At 38.5% G+C, this 16,117-nt stretch overlaps 1 protein-coding gene across 1 annotated transcript; it reads left to right on the top strand.

Moving 5' to 3' along the window:
- Positions 1-755: 755 nt before the first annotated feature.
- LOC109467164 (cytochrome P450 2U1-like) lies at positions 756-14,449 on the top strand. The gene is made up of 10 exons (XM_019765106.1): positions 756-858; positions 1,560-1,619; positions 3,548-3,691; positions 3,725-4,010; positions 11,113-11,257; positions 11,566-11,776; positions 12,478-12,761; positions 13,646-13,771; positions 13,968-14,031; positions 14,271-14,449. The coding sequence occupies exons 1-10, from the start codon at positions 756-758 to the stop codon at positions 14,447-14,449; spliced, it is 1,602 nt and encodes a 533-aa protein (XP_019620665.1).
- The last annotated feature ends 1,668 nt before the right edge of the window (positions 14,450-16,117 follow it).

Raw genomic sequence — 16,117 nt, 5'->3', positions numbered from 1 at the left:
AGTGCTTCATGCATAAGAGACCAGGAAGTGTAGACACAATGACGGGACTCGGTCAACAAAATAGCCCGGATGTAGGACGAACGAACAACGGTCGGTCGGTCGGACCATGGAGCATGTAGGAAAATCAGCATAGTTTCGATTGGGGCGCGTAGGCCATAAAATATATACAAATATCGGAAGTGTACATAACATATAGTCACTTGAAGTTGACTAGGGAATTGAGCTTTTACGGCCTTCTAAAAGTGAATCTTTGGGAACTCTAGCAAGCTTTCCAATTCTCACTTCGGGCATCTCTATTTGCATCTCCTGTACTATTACTTGAGCTGACATCACTGGATGACGTCAGCTCAGAAAAGAATACAGACATGCAAAACTAAAATGTAGAGGTGCAAATCATCTGCCAGTACTGGCTTGTGATGGATTTTCCAAGGTAGGGCATTAGAATTTTGAACGTAACAGGAGAACCGTGCATATTTATTGTAAATGTGCCAGATAGTCAGGTAAAACTATGTCAATTGCAATTACCTAAGGTCATATTTTGGTGTCATGGGCACATAAATTCTGATTGCGAGGGCCATCTTTCTAAATTTCATACACACACACACACACACATGGATAATATCAAAGATATAGCATTCTTAGTGATGGTTATAATATTGTAATTCAAAGTTCCGTACCTCTTCTGAGTGATAAAAGCAATCGATTCTATTGACATATGAGCAAGTGGCGGGCTACGTGTATATGAATATCTAAAAATGTCATTAGGTTCCGCACCTACGCAACGGCCTCAGACTGACTGGCGAGCACGTGCCCACGCCGCTGCGCGTATTCCCAACCCTATATACAGCTCCAGAGCAGGTAAAATATATTCAGTTAAGACCTAGTATTGTTTTGCTTCTACAGCTATAGGTATGTTCACGTTCTGAACGTTGTGAACTTTTTTTCCCCGATGGGTGCCGGTCCCTGCTATCGTGACCTGTATTGAATTGATCTGTTCTGTATCGGGTTCAAAACGTTAGCCTTTAACATTATTTTTAATCGTTTTCCTGAGTTTTAAAGGGGGTTGCAACAGTTATACTATACATCTTAAATTTAAAAAAAAATGTTTGAATATCAAGACGTCACGTAATATTAAATCGATGAAGAAAAAAGGATGTCTTCGATTGTGATTTCTATTTCGTATTATAAACAGTTGTGTTCCATTCATGGCGTCTTCGATTCTATGTAGACAATTTGTGCATTTGGTTTGATACTTTGAAAGTATCAGCTATTTATTAATGTAGTCAGAAAATTTCATTGATATTTATTTAATGTATATGTTTATGTTTAAAACTAGCCAATGAAAAGAAAAAGGAGGGACGCGCCTGCGCGCTGCAAATCTTCTACAATCTGGTCACCGTGATCATCGCTGTTCTATTGTCTTATTTTGTAGGTCAGTTTCCTTTTATTATCTAATGACTTTGGCTTATCAAATGGATGCTTTTACAACCTTAAAATCACAGAATTATTAAACATTAGAGTCGGTGACTTTCATTTCCTATTTTTTTTTGCAAAAACAGTCAGATTCACTGTTTTTGAGAAGGTGGACAACTTGAAAACTCGTGTACAGGAGTTAGAAGGTAAGTGGTAATAATTCTTCCATACATGGTATGCGTGAAATATTTTGTTTTCCCTCATGTTTCTTCTTCTTTTCGTCTTCTTCTGTCATTTTGTTGAATGGATTCGATTTCTTTAGTTTTGGGCCAAAACACCTGACATCAGGTATAGAGGTACATTAGTCGAATGCTTTTTTTCAGTTGTATTTTTATATAGGCTTTAAAGTTGTATTATTTGGGTTTTTATATGTATTGTGTTCTGTGTTAATCCGGTAAAAACTTAATACAACTTGTTAACAGCAAGACCCAAGGTAACTATAAGCTAGAAAGTTTAGATTGCATTCAGTATTTTGTTTTCACTTACGTCTGTTAGTAAAATATTGTGCACACTTAGCCCACCACAATTTGGTGAAAATCTGTATTTTGACTATTTCTATAACATATTAATATAAAAAGTTCAAATCAATAAGTTTGCAAACCCCATGTCAGGTCTCTGATTTCACTTATGAATGTTAAAAAAAACAGATGAAAACTTTGCGCCAGAAAGTTACATTTATATTATGTAGACCGCAATGCATAAGTTAGTTAAATTTTTATTGTCCTTTTTTTTGCGTTAAATGTTGTCTACATATCGATGTAAATGATGAATTTTCATCTTAATTAGTTCGAAAAAATTTAATATATCATGTTTCAAGTAACGTCTCATTTAGGTTGATGCATTTAATCAATTAATTTTGAACCTTATTTTTGTTTATACAAGGATCGAAATACTGGGTGCATGTGCACCTTATTATAGTGCAGCCAAATTTAGAGCTGTGCACCCATTTGTTTCTCTGGGTGTACCAGTGCACTAACAAATGCACCCAATTTTGTGTAGGTTAAGTAACGTTTAACACTTACGTGTCACCATTGTTGTACTCCGTGTACCTAAGACGCGCTTTGAACTATAATGGGGGTGATACAAAGCTACCTGTAACTTTGCATGTATCTCAAGTTTGGCGTGACCAATCAACTTCAAATTTGGAAGTAACTTAGAGAAAATACCACTGGTTCTAAATAATCACTTCTTTCTTCAAAAATCTGCATAATTGTTCGATAATTGATATTAATATTAGATTATTGTGAGGCGATAAAATCTGTCTAGATCAAACCCTTCTGCTCAGAATTGTAATACAAAACTTTCAGAGAATGTAGAGAGATCCCCACTTTATAGGTCCCCAAGCTTCGTTCACACAATGAGGTTTTAATCTTACCTCTATGGTTCACACAATGCATTAACTCTAGTACAAATGTACCTCCTTGATTAGTCCGTAATATAATCTCCAGGAATTCAATATACACTATGTATTGGTACTAAAATGGAGAACAAAGATTGTCTGAACATGACTGAAATCAAGGAGGTTATAACCTCGCACAGTTGAATTCGGGGCTCCATCGCCAATTATATAGACTTGAGATTCTGGTGGATACATGCTGTATTTAGGAAAATGTTTTGTTTTTCATTCTTAGTATCTTTTTGAAGCATGTTGCAAGCTATTAGGTCGTCTTACATAGGACGATAAAAAAACTGAAAATTCAAAAAGGGTGTGAAGTTAGCACATACAAATGCAAAATAGCAGGAGGGGCAATGGGTGGTGAAGCTACAGCAATTATCACTATACTATTACATATTTATGATCCTCTACTCGCACCTTGCTCATTTAAATGCTATTATGATATTAAAATGGGGTCTTTGCTGGGGGAAAGAAAGCGCGTCTTAGGTACACAGAGTTGTTCCTTGGGAATTAAGCGTAATGAGTTGTTGCTGATTTGCTTATTTTATTTTATATGGTGCACCAAACAAAATTTTTCTGCACGCAATTTTTCAGGTTGGGTGCACCAGTGAACCTATTATTAAAATGGATTTCGAGCGCTGTTATGACATTAAACAACACAATTACTCTTTTTAAAAGAAGTTCAGGCAAAAATGAATGGATCTGCTGGGCCACCAGGTCCTCCTGGTCCACCAGAAGAAATGGGACCAAAAGGGCCAGCTGGCCCTGTGTCTGCTGGCCCACCAGGCCCCCCTGGTCCACCAGGAGAAAGGGGACCAATAGGTCCTGTTGGCACCGTGTCTGCTGGGCCACCAGGCCCTCCTGGTCCACCAGGAGAAAGGGGACCAATAGGTCCTGTTGGCACCGTGTCTGCTGGGCCACCAGGCCCCCCTGGTCCACCAGGAGAAAGGGGACCAATAGGTCCTGTTGGCACTGTGTCTGCTGGGCCACCAGGCCCTCCTGGTCCACCAGGACCAAAGGGACCAATAGGTCCAGCTGGCCCTGTGTCTGCTGGGCCACCTGGACCTCCAGGAGAAATGGGAACAGTTGGGCCACCTGGCCTTGTGTCTGCCTGCCGTGGGCCACCTGGAACTCCAGGAGAGTCAGCTCGTTGTTGTACTGAAGGTGACATTTTTTACGCCATGCCATAAGTATGAATGAAATGTGTTTTTTTTTTCATGTTTTTTTTTTATTTATTTATTCACCTCCTGTCATTTCCATAGTTCATTAAACGTCTTTATTTTGGGGAAAATGAACGACATTATGCAGAGAGGAAGGGTAACCAAATAGCTTTGTTTCTTTTGGGGTGTGTGGTTGTCCCATGTTTTGAAATTGCTGTATTGTTTTGCATTGTATTCTAAGCTTCAACATGCCTTTTACATACTTTGCAAGCTTAGCCTGCAATTTTTGACCGTATTTGATATAGGGGACCGGGGGTCAAATTTAAAGGCTCCATGTCAGACTTGTATAATTTGGTAATAACATTAGGCAGAAGTTATATTAAGAAATATCCACTTTGCGAAACGCGATTTTTATAATATTCGGTATGTTGTTAAAAAAGTCCAAAGACAGTTTTTCTTTAGTTTGCTCAAGTTTATTATGCATGGTCTGTTTTTTATTTCCTCAGATAGCTTTTTCTACTATCGGAGAGTGGAATTCGTTGCCAATAAGCACAGTTGCATCATCACTAGAAAGCTTTAAACATCTCCTTGAGTGATTGAGTGCAACAAGACGTTTGGTTTAATAAATCTAGCTGAAACACGTGACTGCGAATTCGAAGCTCATGTGTTGCGCCGATTGGCGGTTTTACCGGCTATACACTGTCAGATACAGATACAGATTTTGATGCTTAAATATGAGTGGTAGACTTCAGTCTACCAGCAGCTTGTTCTTTAACTAAAGGAATAATTTCTGATGTCTTCAGGGCACTTTCAATAATAACCAAGTCTTCCTTAGATAAATATTTACGAATAACCGATACATTTGTTTAGTCAGCTGTCCTCTTGGGTATTGGAAATGGCGTGGAACCTGCTACAATGTCGTCAACGACAAAAAGTCATTCAGCAACGCGACAACGACATGTCACAAAGATGGCGGCACCCTATTCATGCCTAAGGATGCTGAGACAAACGCCATCCTCCTCTCCCTGGCGAGCAAGCTAAGCCACTGGATCGGCCTCCATGATCAGCGCGAGGAAGGGCACTTTGAATGGTTGGATGGCTCTGCACTGGGGGAGTTTAACTCGTGGGACCGAGACAGCAATGAGCCAGATAACAGACGCAATCAAGATTGTGTTCATTGGAAAGTTGCCAAATGGTACGACAGAGCCTGCAATGAGTCGAGACGGTTCATCTGCCAAGTTGTTCCAAGTATGTTTATTACACCTTTATACTATTTAGATATCTTTCGTCTTTCCATTTGTGTATTATGTATATGTTAATTTCTTCTAACGTCCAGGTACATTTACCACTTCCAATAAACTTTAGCAGGGCAAACATGCCAATATATAGATTAAAAAGATATATGCGTTAAAAATAACTGATGTTTTTACACATTTTTGGAAATGGACTTGTAACGACAATGTCTTCTTGGGCCCTTGTCGACAATGTACAGATACGTTTTCCACTACAACTATCAAAGATTTGAACTTTTTGCCAGCAAGCACTGTGGATATCATTCAATTTAGATGGGTGATAGTTAATTGTGACAGCTCTTTATATGTAATATAACCAACTCACACGATGATTCGTGCTTACTAAACAGTAACGAACATGTTCCTGTCGCTGGCTTTACAGATATAAAAAAAAACTCTGTATAGATAAAGTATGATTGTGTTATAAAGTGTCCGTATGCAATGAGCATGATACCGTATGCGTAATACGTTGATGATAAACAATTAAACCTACTCTATTTATTCACTAGCTTCCACTGATCAATGTTTTGTGTTTTCTCCTGCAGAGCAAACCTAGGTGGTGGGCAGAACTCCAGTTTCCACGGCACAAACGTTCCGTCATTGTCATCGACAAAATTGCAAGATTTGGAGGAAAAGAAAGATAGCTGGATTATAGGCTTCTCATAACAAATCCAGAAATATTTAACTGTTTTAAATTTTTATTTGGTTATTTCTCAGCTACTTTCTTAAAGATCTCAATAGACTGTACTAAAATTAAGATGCATATGTGATTGTGAGACAAAAATTACATTTTACTATTATATTTTTAGTCTGAAAAAGCTCGTAACTGATGCTTTAAGAAAAAGAAGACTTTCAATAAAATTGTGAAGAAAAAGAATGAAAGGAAATGCTTTTAAGATGATGGAATAATTCTTTTTTTTAATACAGTAAGATCGGTTACAAGGCTAATTCAATGACATCATTGTTAAAAGTTAAAATGACGGACAATATCATTCTCTGTGAGCAAAACATATCGCATGAAATTTTATGTTTTGGAAAAATGATATTGGCGTTTTTACCACAAAATAAGGTTTAGTTTTGCATATTATTGATATTTGGTTTAAAAATGACGAATTCTAACTTGTTCTAACCTTCAATAGAAATCTCATTATTCAAAGGTTTGTTACTGTTGCAATAGACGATAGAAGTCGTTTTATAAAATCGTTCTATATATGGATTGCAAAGATGTTTGCTTCTGAACTTGCTGGTCCTCTGACAGACATCTTTAATGTATCACTCAGATAAGGGGTAGTTCCAAACCAATGGAAAGAGGCAATAGTGGCTAAAGTGTTGGGATGTGGCTGCAAGCTAACTTTAAGTGGGACAGACAAGTCAGCGAGTCTACACAAAAGGCAAATAGGCGCATGTTTATGCTCCGAAGACTGAAAACATTCGGACTTCCGGTGGTTGACTTGATTACAGTGTAATGCGGTTATGTTAAACCGATCTTGGAGTACGGCGCCCCAATGTACCATCACAGTCTGCAACTCTCGAAAGGGTCCAGAGACGCGCCTGCCGGACGATCCTCGGGCGACACAACACCGACTACGCGTCAGCCTTGCAATTGTGCGGACTTGAAACTCTCGAACAGACACGAACCAGCCTCTGCCGGAAATTTGCCACCAGCCTGCAAGCATCAGAACGAACAGCAGACCTGTTAACCCGAACCCGCGCAAAGACACATGGACGTAATCTACGGAACGCAAAATCACTGACTTTACCGATCTCTCGTACCACTCGATACAGAAATAGTGCAGTACCATCAATGATAAGAATACGTAATATTAAATGAATCCCAAGCACACTGTTGACAAACGTTGCTATTAATAATTATGTCACGTCAGAGCTTTATTATTGTACTCGTACACCACATGTTTTAAAGTAATGACTCTCCTTTTAATGAACCATTAACGATTTTAATAATGTATATAATGTATTTTATAACGTATAATGTTTTAAATGAATGTTACAATTGCCGATATCCAGCCTGGTGCTGCGAAGTCGGTTGACAATAAACCGTTTGATTGATTGATTGATTGATTGATTGATTGATTGATTGATTAAACCGGTTGTTTCGGTGTAATTATACCAGTCGTCGGATGACCCCGTCGGATCATTGCCACAGGCAAAAAGGCAATGCGCAGGCGCAAATCACATTATCTGCATTCTTGACAAACATGGCGGTAATTGTCGGCTGGATAATTGAGTCCGTCCAGAAGATTTTTCAGATCTCTGGGCTGACTCTGCAGACCTTTCTCGTCTTCTGCGTGACCCTTTCCATGGCATATTTCTTGTTGAAGTGCCAACCGAGAAATCGCCCTCCCTACCCGGCGAAACGTGTGCCCGTTCTCGGGCACCTCCTCGCCTTGGGCGGGGCGACTCACCTCAAGCTGACGGCGTGGAGGCGGCAGTACGGGGACGTCTTCACCGTCAGGATGGGGATGGAAGATGTGGTGGTTCTGAACGGCTACACTGCCGTCAAGGACGCGCTCGTGGACAGGTCCGAGCTGTTCGCCTCCAGACCGGAACAGTACATGATTGATGTTGTCTTTGGTTTTGGAAAGGGTAACTATTCCTTCCCTATTCAATGCGCGCGCGTGTGTGTGTGCGTGCGTGTGTGTACGTGTGTTTGTTTGTGTGTGTGTTTGTTTGTGTGTGTGTGTGTGTGTGTGTGTGTGTGTGTGTGTAGGGATATAGTAGTAAATAACTCTAGACCCATTTCATGAATTGTAATAATACTTGGTAGGTGGTTAGGGGTTGATGATAGATTTTTCCCCTCAGGGCTTGTTATGACACTGCAGCGGAACTTCCGGTTTAACATCTCGTGACACGTAAGGGTCACGGATTTCGAATAGTAAATAGCTCTTGTGCTCTAGAAGAAGTAATTGAATTTGGGGCCCATAGCAGCTTCGTTCTGGATCTGCAGAGCATTTGTTAAAAACTTAAAATCCTTCGAGGGATGATAAGAATCGTTGGACGGATCGTTGTGACTTTTGATATGTAGGTACCTTAAGTTATGTTTCAATATAATCAAATGACAATTGTGCAAATGAGGATCTAATTTGTATTATAAATGAGGTAATATCTTAAATCTGATGGGTTCCAACATAGATAATAAACTCGTGACTTATGTAATTGAGAACGATAAGAACAACCGATTCGGAAGATACTGGAATTGGAAATTAAACCGTAACTTGCATAATTGATAGTCTTATGGTGGTAACTGCCATAAATTTTATACATACTGAATTTGCAAGAAAAATTTAAAATATTATTTAACACATATTATTCAAATCAGGACCTCATTTGCATTTTTTTTTAGAAAATAGTACAGTGGCTTAGTTAAAATGAAAGAAATGACGCCCAGGGCAACGCTCTAGTAGCCTCTTCAGCAGCTTGTATAGTGAATTGGTCCCCATAACCACATAAAGTAATAAACATCTCAGACGGTCCAGTCTTAAAAAATAATAGCAGGGATGGACTAGCCTGATAACTATCATTTTTAAAACAAATTTAAATATTTTCTATACTGTTTTCAAAGTAGCAATATCGAACCATGCAGAATGATCTGGATAGTTGTAAATGTAAAACCTACTTACATGTGGCGTTCCTCAAGGAACTATTTTGGGACCCTTACTGTTTCTTATTTATATAAACAATTTACCACACGTTTCACTGAAATTACTTACTCTTCTTTTGGCAGACGACACAAAATTATTTATGTCCAACAAGAATCTAAATAGTTTAGTAACCATCGTGAATGAAGAAGAAGATGAATTAAATATGTGGTTCAAAACGAATAAACTGTCTTTAAATGTAAAAATACCATTTTTGCAGCAAAGAATAAGAAATATCCAAGAAGACATTAATAAGTAACAACCTTATTACGCACGTTACCCACACCTGTTTTATAGGTATCCTGATAGATGAAAATTAACTTGGAAGATCCATATCGATTATATATGCAAACAAATCTATAAGAATATTGGGATCATACGGAGAATAAGTAACCTTTTATGCCACAAATCGTTTATTACTCTATATTACAGCCTTGTTTATCGCTAACTAACATAATGCAATATTGTATGGGCATCTACATACTCTACATCACTCAAACCTCTCTTTCTCCTTCAAAAACGGTACGTCAGAATAGCATCAAGAGCATCTTTCACTTCTTCTAGTGCTTCCTTATTTAAAAAGCTAAAAACATTGACTATTTATGATTTAAATCGACTTAAAACTTGTTTTTTAATGTTTAAAATATAAATAAATGTCCCAGTCTCCCTGAAACCTGTTATGACTCTTTCATATTGAACTCAGACATCCATAGCCGTAACACAAGACAGGGGACCTAAAGGGGACCTACTGCCTGGAATAATTTGAACGAAACATTAAACATTAAACAAACATTATGTCCAACTTTTTTAACATCAATGACATTTGATAAGACTTTATATATCTAATTTTGATTTAAGAAAACTGTAATTTATGCTAATAAATCACGGCGGTCTGTCACTACGGTATTCATTCCCATTGCTAGGGGGGTTCGAAAACGTATCGGGTTACAAGACGCAAGTTTGGCCAGTTTGGGACTACCCGTAAACCACTTGAAAATAAACAAATAGTATTGAAGGATAAATTCTCTCAAAATAAAATGAAATTATCGTCTTTACATAGCTTTAATGTTAGTTTTTTACGTTAAATTACTAATTTTCAAAAATCTCGCTCCGAAAGACGATTTTTTTCGGGATTTGGAGCGCCAGTCCGAGACAGTCCGAGTCATGTTTTTATGCAAACACCGTTTAAGATTGGCTACGTATATTACCCAAAATCCCCGATTTTTATATCTTTTGACGGCTAGGAATAAGATCAAAAATCGTGTCTTAGGAATTTTTTAATTTCTGATTTTAAGTATAGTTTTTGTCGACATAAATGTGAAAAAACTACATTTTTTGACATTTTTCGCACTCAATTGCTCATAATTCAAAATCAAGGTCCATTTTCGAAAATCCCTAAGACACGATTTTGGACAAACCCGTTACGGTCATTTTGAGCCGTCAATGAGATATGTTGGACTCTCCATGCTTCCAATCTTAAACGAGTTTTGCACACATGACATACGGCATGAATATGAGCAGTGTTTATTTAGGCTGGCGAGTACAGGCATTTCGATCTTCAAGGTCACCCACGATAACGACAGTAGCTTCGTTTCATGTTCCAGCCCACTACAAAATGAAGGCAGAGATGTAGTTGTCCAGGAAATGGTTTATATTTGTTAAAAGGTGGATTTTTTTTCTGTTAGGAGATACACATGTAAAAAGGGGCCGGAAGACGCACGTTTACTGTAAATGACCGCGGGTGACCCCATTTCGAACACCGTTCTATTCAAATCACGTCAGATCGAACATGGTTCGGGTTCTACTGCAGGTGGGGAGATCGGGGCCCAATTTCGACCACCGTGAATTGGCGTGATCGGACAAGATTTATGATAACCATATTATTAGATCAGGGTTATATTACGTCGTAATAATGAAACAAAATTATTTTTATGATTTATTTCTGCTAGTTTACTATTACTGATCATCTTTAATTTGCTAGCCATACGTCCGTCCCCTCAGTTCAAGGAATCTTCAAAAAAAGCCCAGTCTAGATAGGGTCAAATATATTTTGGCAGTCGGATTGCCATTGAAAAACTTTTTTCTGTGGCTATATCTATATCTGCGGAAATAACACGCATCCTTCCCTTTATTAGAGGCTTTGCGGCTGCACGCTGGGTTCCCGAGACCAAACAGAGAATAAGGTTTAGTCTTACGGTCTTAAAGAACCTGGGTATGAAGGCTGGACCTGGCAGCATTGAGGAGAAACTTCGAGGGGAGGCGAGCTGTCTCCGCAACAGGGTAATATTAGATCAAATCACTATAAACAAACGCAAGCAAACACACATTGCCTTTCTCTTTCTCTCTTTTACTTAAAGTAGTATAATAGAGGAGTCTGTCATCTCTGATTACTCAATTTTGATATTTACAAGGAACTGTCAAACTTTAGAAGTAACATCCGCAACGTTTTGTCACTGACTTTAACTTTAATTCATAAACTTTGATATTGCTTGCAACTGTTCTGGTGGCTTAAACTGGAGTCTCTTGTAGAAACTTAATATGTTTAAATAAATGCAAAAAAAATCATCATTACGTGTTCTTAACTTTAGTTGGCAGGATATGAAGAAATGCCGTTTTATGCTTCAAACGACATAAGCGACGCTGTCGCAAACGTCATCAGCGGCATGGCGTTCGGGAAGTGCTATGACAACGGGGATGAAACGTTCCGAGATCTCGTTGATGCCATGCATAAGGTCGTTGATGAACTTGGGCCTGGACAGATCATCAGCGTTTTCCCTTTCTTACGGTTTGTTCCTGGAAGTAAGTAACATTGATTTACTTAAAGTTGTACACCTCGTTGCTTTCTCTTTTCCTTACCGTGAAATTTTCAGCGAGCAAAGAAAAGAATCCACTGTCGACACTGATCTTTTCCAACTTTCTTAGTCACAAGATCGACAGATGTTATACTGTATACTACTATTCCAAAATGTTGTCAATGCCAATTATGCGAAGACATTACATAAACACAAAAAAATATTTGTATGGATGTTGTACAACATAATAGAGAAGCTGTAGATGGCTGCCTATGACATCTAGTGGATCGGTAGGGGCAGCAAAGATCAAGATCAAGTTTTATAATGGGCCTTCTATGGCGGATATGTACGATACTACAGCGAAGCTTTGATGTTTGAGGGAAATTTCTGGAACTGTAAAGGTAATGATTTATTTGTAGTTGGAGGTCGTTGGGTGTGGGAGTAAGTGGTGTAAGTTTGGGCCACCTAGCAGTTTGTTTTGAACTTAAGTTGTTTTTTTAAGCTTTTCTCGCTAAGTACTTTGATGCCCCCGCGGTAACCCGGGAATTCGCATTGTTTAGGTAGATATTTACTTTAGATTATAGAAATGCACGAATCGCCATCCATGACCAATTAGCATCAATAAAATGTTGTTGACTATAATTGTTGCAGGACAATACGTTTCCAATAATATAAAGTTTTGAGTCATTCAATAATTTTCTTTCTTAGTAAACAGCGGCTTCAAGGAAGTGCTGAAACAGAGCACCAAGATTCAGCACGTGTTGTGGGATGAGATCACGCGCCATCGCGAGAACCTGGATCGCGAGAACCCGCGAGACTTCCTGGACTTCTGCCTGTTGAAGGTTGAGAAGCAGGAGAAGGTGGAGGGTCTGACGGAGGAGAACGTCATGTACGTCGCCATGGAGCTCTTCATGGCGGGAATAGGCAAAACCAACAACACACTGCTGTGGAGTCTGATGTATATGACTTTGAACCCCGACATCCAAAATAAGGTACTGTTCAGCATCAAATGTTACTGTTGTCACAATATGTAGAACCATGTAAAGATCACCTAAAATCTGAGATACAGTCCTTTTTTGCATGTTCCCGTTCTTTGCATTCCCTACTGACTGAAAATTCTACGGCACCTGTTGCGACGTAAATGCAAGTTTTTAGGGTTGGGAAGTCAATATACTAATCACTTTTTCTTAGTTAAAATAACACTGTCCCAATGTATATCCACATTTATAGAATAAAAAATGCCCAAAATGCTGACAAAAAACGATTACTAATAGGATCCCGATTTAATTTTTAGGGCACCGCCCAGAACAAAGAACCAATCATTGGGCTTGTTTCTGCAGTTTTCAATGCCTACCGTCTGAAATACTGATTCAAATGTGCTGATGTAGGACAGTATGTGTCAGTATCATACAGATTGTCTATTACACTTAATGAAACTGGGTGTGTTGTTTCCACTCTGGATGATGTTTTGGTATATATCTCTAAATCTGTCAAAAGAAATGCAATAATATTTGGCAGGATGGTAGGTAGGGTAAAGAGGATTATGTTAACTGACTTTGGGCTCATGGTGATTGAACTTGGTACTGCAGTAATAATTTAAAATAATATCGTTGGTGCACGTGCATGATGGTCTGTAGGTGTGAGTTTAGGGTATCACCAAATGATAGCAAAAACATTAACGATTTAACGGAGGGATGATGTCTACAACTACTTCTTGTTCGGAATATTTTTAGTTTTGCCGCGCTGAAATTGCATTAGATGTCTTTAAGGGTGACTTCAATACAATGTAACTTTAACAGGTACACGAGGAGCTTAATACGAGGAGCTTAATACGGTTGTTGGTGAGGGTCTGCCCACCCTGTCCCACCGTTCCCAGCTGCCCTACGTGAACGCCTGTCTGCTGGAGGTCATGAGGATCCGGACTACCGTACCTCTCTCGATCCCCCACGCCACCACAGAGACGGTCAAAATGCAGGGATGCGACATCTCTAAGGGAACTCAGGTATGCGTTCTTGTCGAAGACGACACATTCTTTTTTTCAACGTTGTAAAATATCTATGATTTTTTAGGAATACCTATGATTTATTCGGTAATTTTTTTTCAACTCAAAGGAAACTTTCACCCGATCTCATTTTTAACATATCATGCTTAAAGTATGTATGGATGTGTGGACATATTTAATGTTTTGTTTGATCCAGATACTACTGAACCTGTACTCCGTCCACATGGACCCCGCCTACTGGCCTGATCCGGACCGGTTTGGTTTCTGGACGCGGAGGGGAACGTCATCAACAAGCCTGAGTCCTTCATGCCTTTTGGCGGAGGTAATTAGTATATTTTAGTTCATACTATAGATAATAATTTTAAAAATATAGTATTTTTCTCCTCCTTCTTCTTCCATTTTGTTAAATTGATCCAATATATTTATTTCTGGGCCCCATGACGTAACATTTGGTATGGGGTAGAGTTAGCAACTACCCTAAGGCATCTTGTATTTCCAGGCCGACGTGCCTGTCTTGGTGAGCAGCTGGCCAGGATGGAACTTTTCCTGTTCTTCTCGACCCTGCTGCAGTACTTCACCTTCAGGACGCCAGAGGACGCTTCTCCTCCAACCACTGAAGGCGTCTTTAGTCTGGGGTTGAAACCGCGTCCGTTTAAGCTCTGTGCGATCCCGCGTTAGTTTATTGGCTATATTTGTGAGAAATGACGAGACTTATCTGACTCTTATACAAGGATGTTATCTAGGAAATTAAGTTGTGGTAGTGGGAAAATGGTTATTTTGATTAACGGTGAATCTTGGTTTAGCTAAACATAGAAATAAAATAGAAGCTCTTCAAAACAACTGCAAGTAAATTAACATTATATAGCTCGCAAGTTTGAGTCATCTGGAACTACGTTAGCATTAACATGATGTCTTAGATTTTCAAGGACAGCACGTAGTACTAGTGTGCCCTACAGCTGCAAACAGAATCAAATTTAACCATACACTTTTGATTTACTCGTTTTCATTGTAGACCAGCCATCAAACATTAAATATAAGAGTAAAGTGGATTTAAAGTCACATGTAACCACTATGTGTATAACTAGATTTAAGAGCTATAAGTGGCATCAGAGATGTACGACATGCTAGTCTATACCCACCAAACCATTAGTCGGTACGATTTGTACAGGTTTTGTCTTAGTGAAACTGTAAGCCAGATGCAAGAATCATGCTTGTCCGAACATGTAAGTACGTCTTTCAACCAAAGTGAGCATAGTTCCTTATTTTTTAGGAAATGTCATTAATTATATAGATTTAGTAGTCGCTGTAGTCATTATTAACTATTAGTACAAATATTGAAGTTCTATACACGTCTGTTTCCTTCTATAGGATAGGTAAGCTTGTCATCTACAAGCCCCCTAAGTTCTGAGCCCCCTAGTCTAACGGATCCAAAAAGGCGCAGTCTAGCTAGGAATAAGCACGATAGGTCAAGAAGCTATGATATATTTTCATGACGTTTGGTGTGTGCTTTTTATCTTTGTCTATCGAATGTTATATTTTTATTCTTAGAAAGATGGTGCTGAAGAAAAATATAATGTCAAGTGTCATAAAAACAGCTTCTGAATATGTGATTCGGCAACGTGTTTGGTAGCAAGACGTTTAGACTATTCAAATGCAGAGACCGAACCTTGAGATGAAAACTTCAAACCTAACACGTGCTGTGTGGGTCTGAATGTTTATGAATAAGACACAGACGATTAACTTTTCCAATGTTTACTTGATGTGTCTCGATACTATGTTTTATTAACAAACACCTCTAGCTAGAAACAGCTCCTAGTAAATATCTGATACGTTTCTACTTGGGTTGGACTATAATAGTAACCAAGCTGTTTATTTTTTTCGTGTACGTATTTGACAAATGGCAGTGACGTATCAAAACACCATGATAGTTGATGTTTAGGATGTAGTTGATGATTATGATGTTGTATTTAGGAATAGTTTATGTACTGTGTATTTGTTTAATGTATTTCTATGTGTAACCAGGATTACCTGAAAAGCAGGCCAAAATGGCCTGAGTTGTAATTACTGGTTCAAAAAAATAAATTGAATGATTAAAAGAAAGATATTGCAACACATGTTTCATGATTACATTGAATTTATTTCTAAAAGTACACAGTTTGACATTTAAAGACAGGCAACTAGGTTCATTAAGTCTCAATGGCGATAACTGCTGTTTTGTTAAACCTATAGAAATGAATACAACTCAAGCCAAGACACATTATGGTAACATTCTACTAAAATCAACACTTAAAAAGCTTTATCATTTTTGACGTTTACAAATGACCAATTTCAAATAATTTTATTTGA

Source organism: Branchiostoma belcheri, unplaced genomic scaffold (genome assembly GCF_001625305.1).
Source record: "Branchiostoma belcheri isolate BF01 breed outbred unplaced genomic scaffold, Haploidv18h27 scaffold177, whole genome shotgun sequence".
NCBI lineage: Eukaryota > Metazoa > Chordata > Leptocardii > Amphioxiformes > Branchiostomatidae > Branchiostoma > Branchiostoma belcheri.
Note: the sequence above shows the minus strand (reverse complement) of the source record. Positions and strands in the feature narration are given on the sequence as shown.

What these genes read in the sequence shown, in the direction of transcription:
- LOC109467164 (XM_019765106.1), top strand. Translation starts at nt 756, where the DNA reads ATGTCATTAGGTTCCGCACCTACGCAACGGCCTCAGACTGACTGGCGA. An exon ending in AGGAGAAAGGGGACCAATAG is followed by an intron (nt 3,692 to 3,724) that starts GTCCTGTTGGCA and finishes CTGGGCCACCAG; the next exon opens with GCCCTCCTGGTCCACCAGGA. An exon ending in ACCCCGACATCCAAAATAAG is followed by an intron (nt 12,762 to 13,645) that starts GTACTGTTCAGC and finishes CACCGTTCCCAG; the next exon opens with CTGCCCTACGTGAACGCCTG.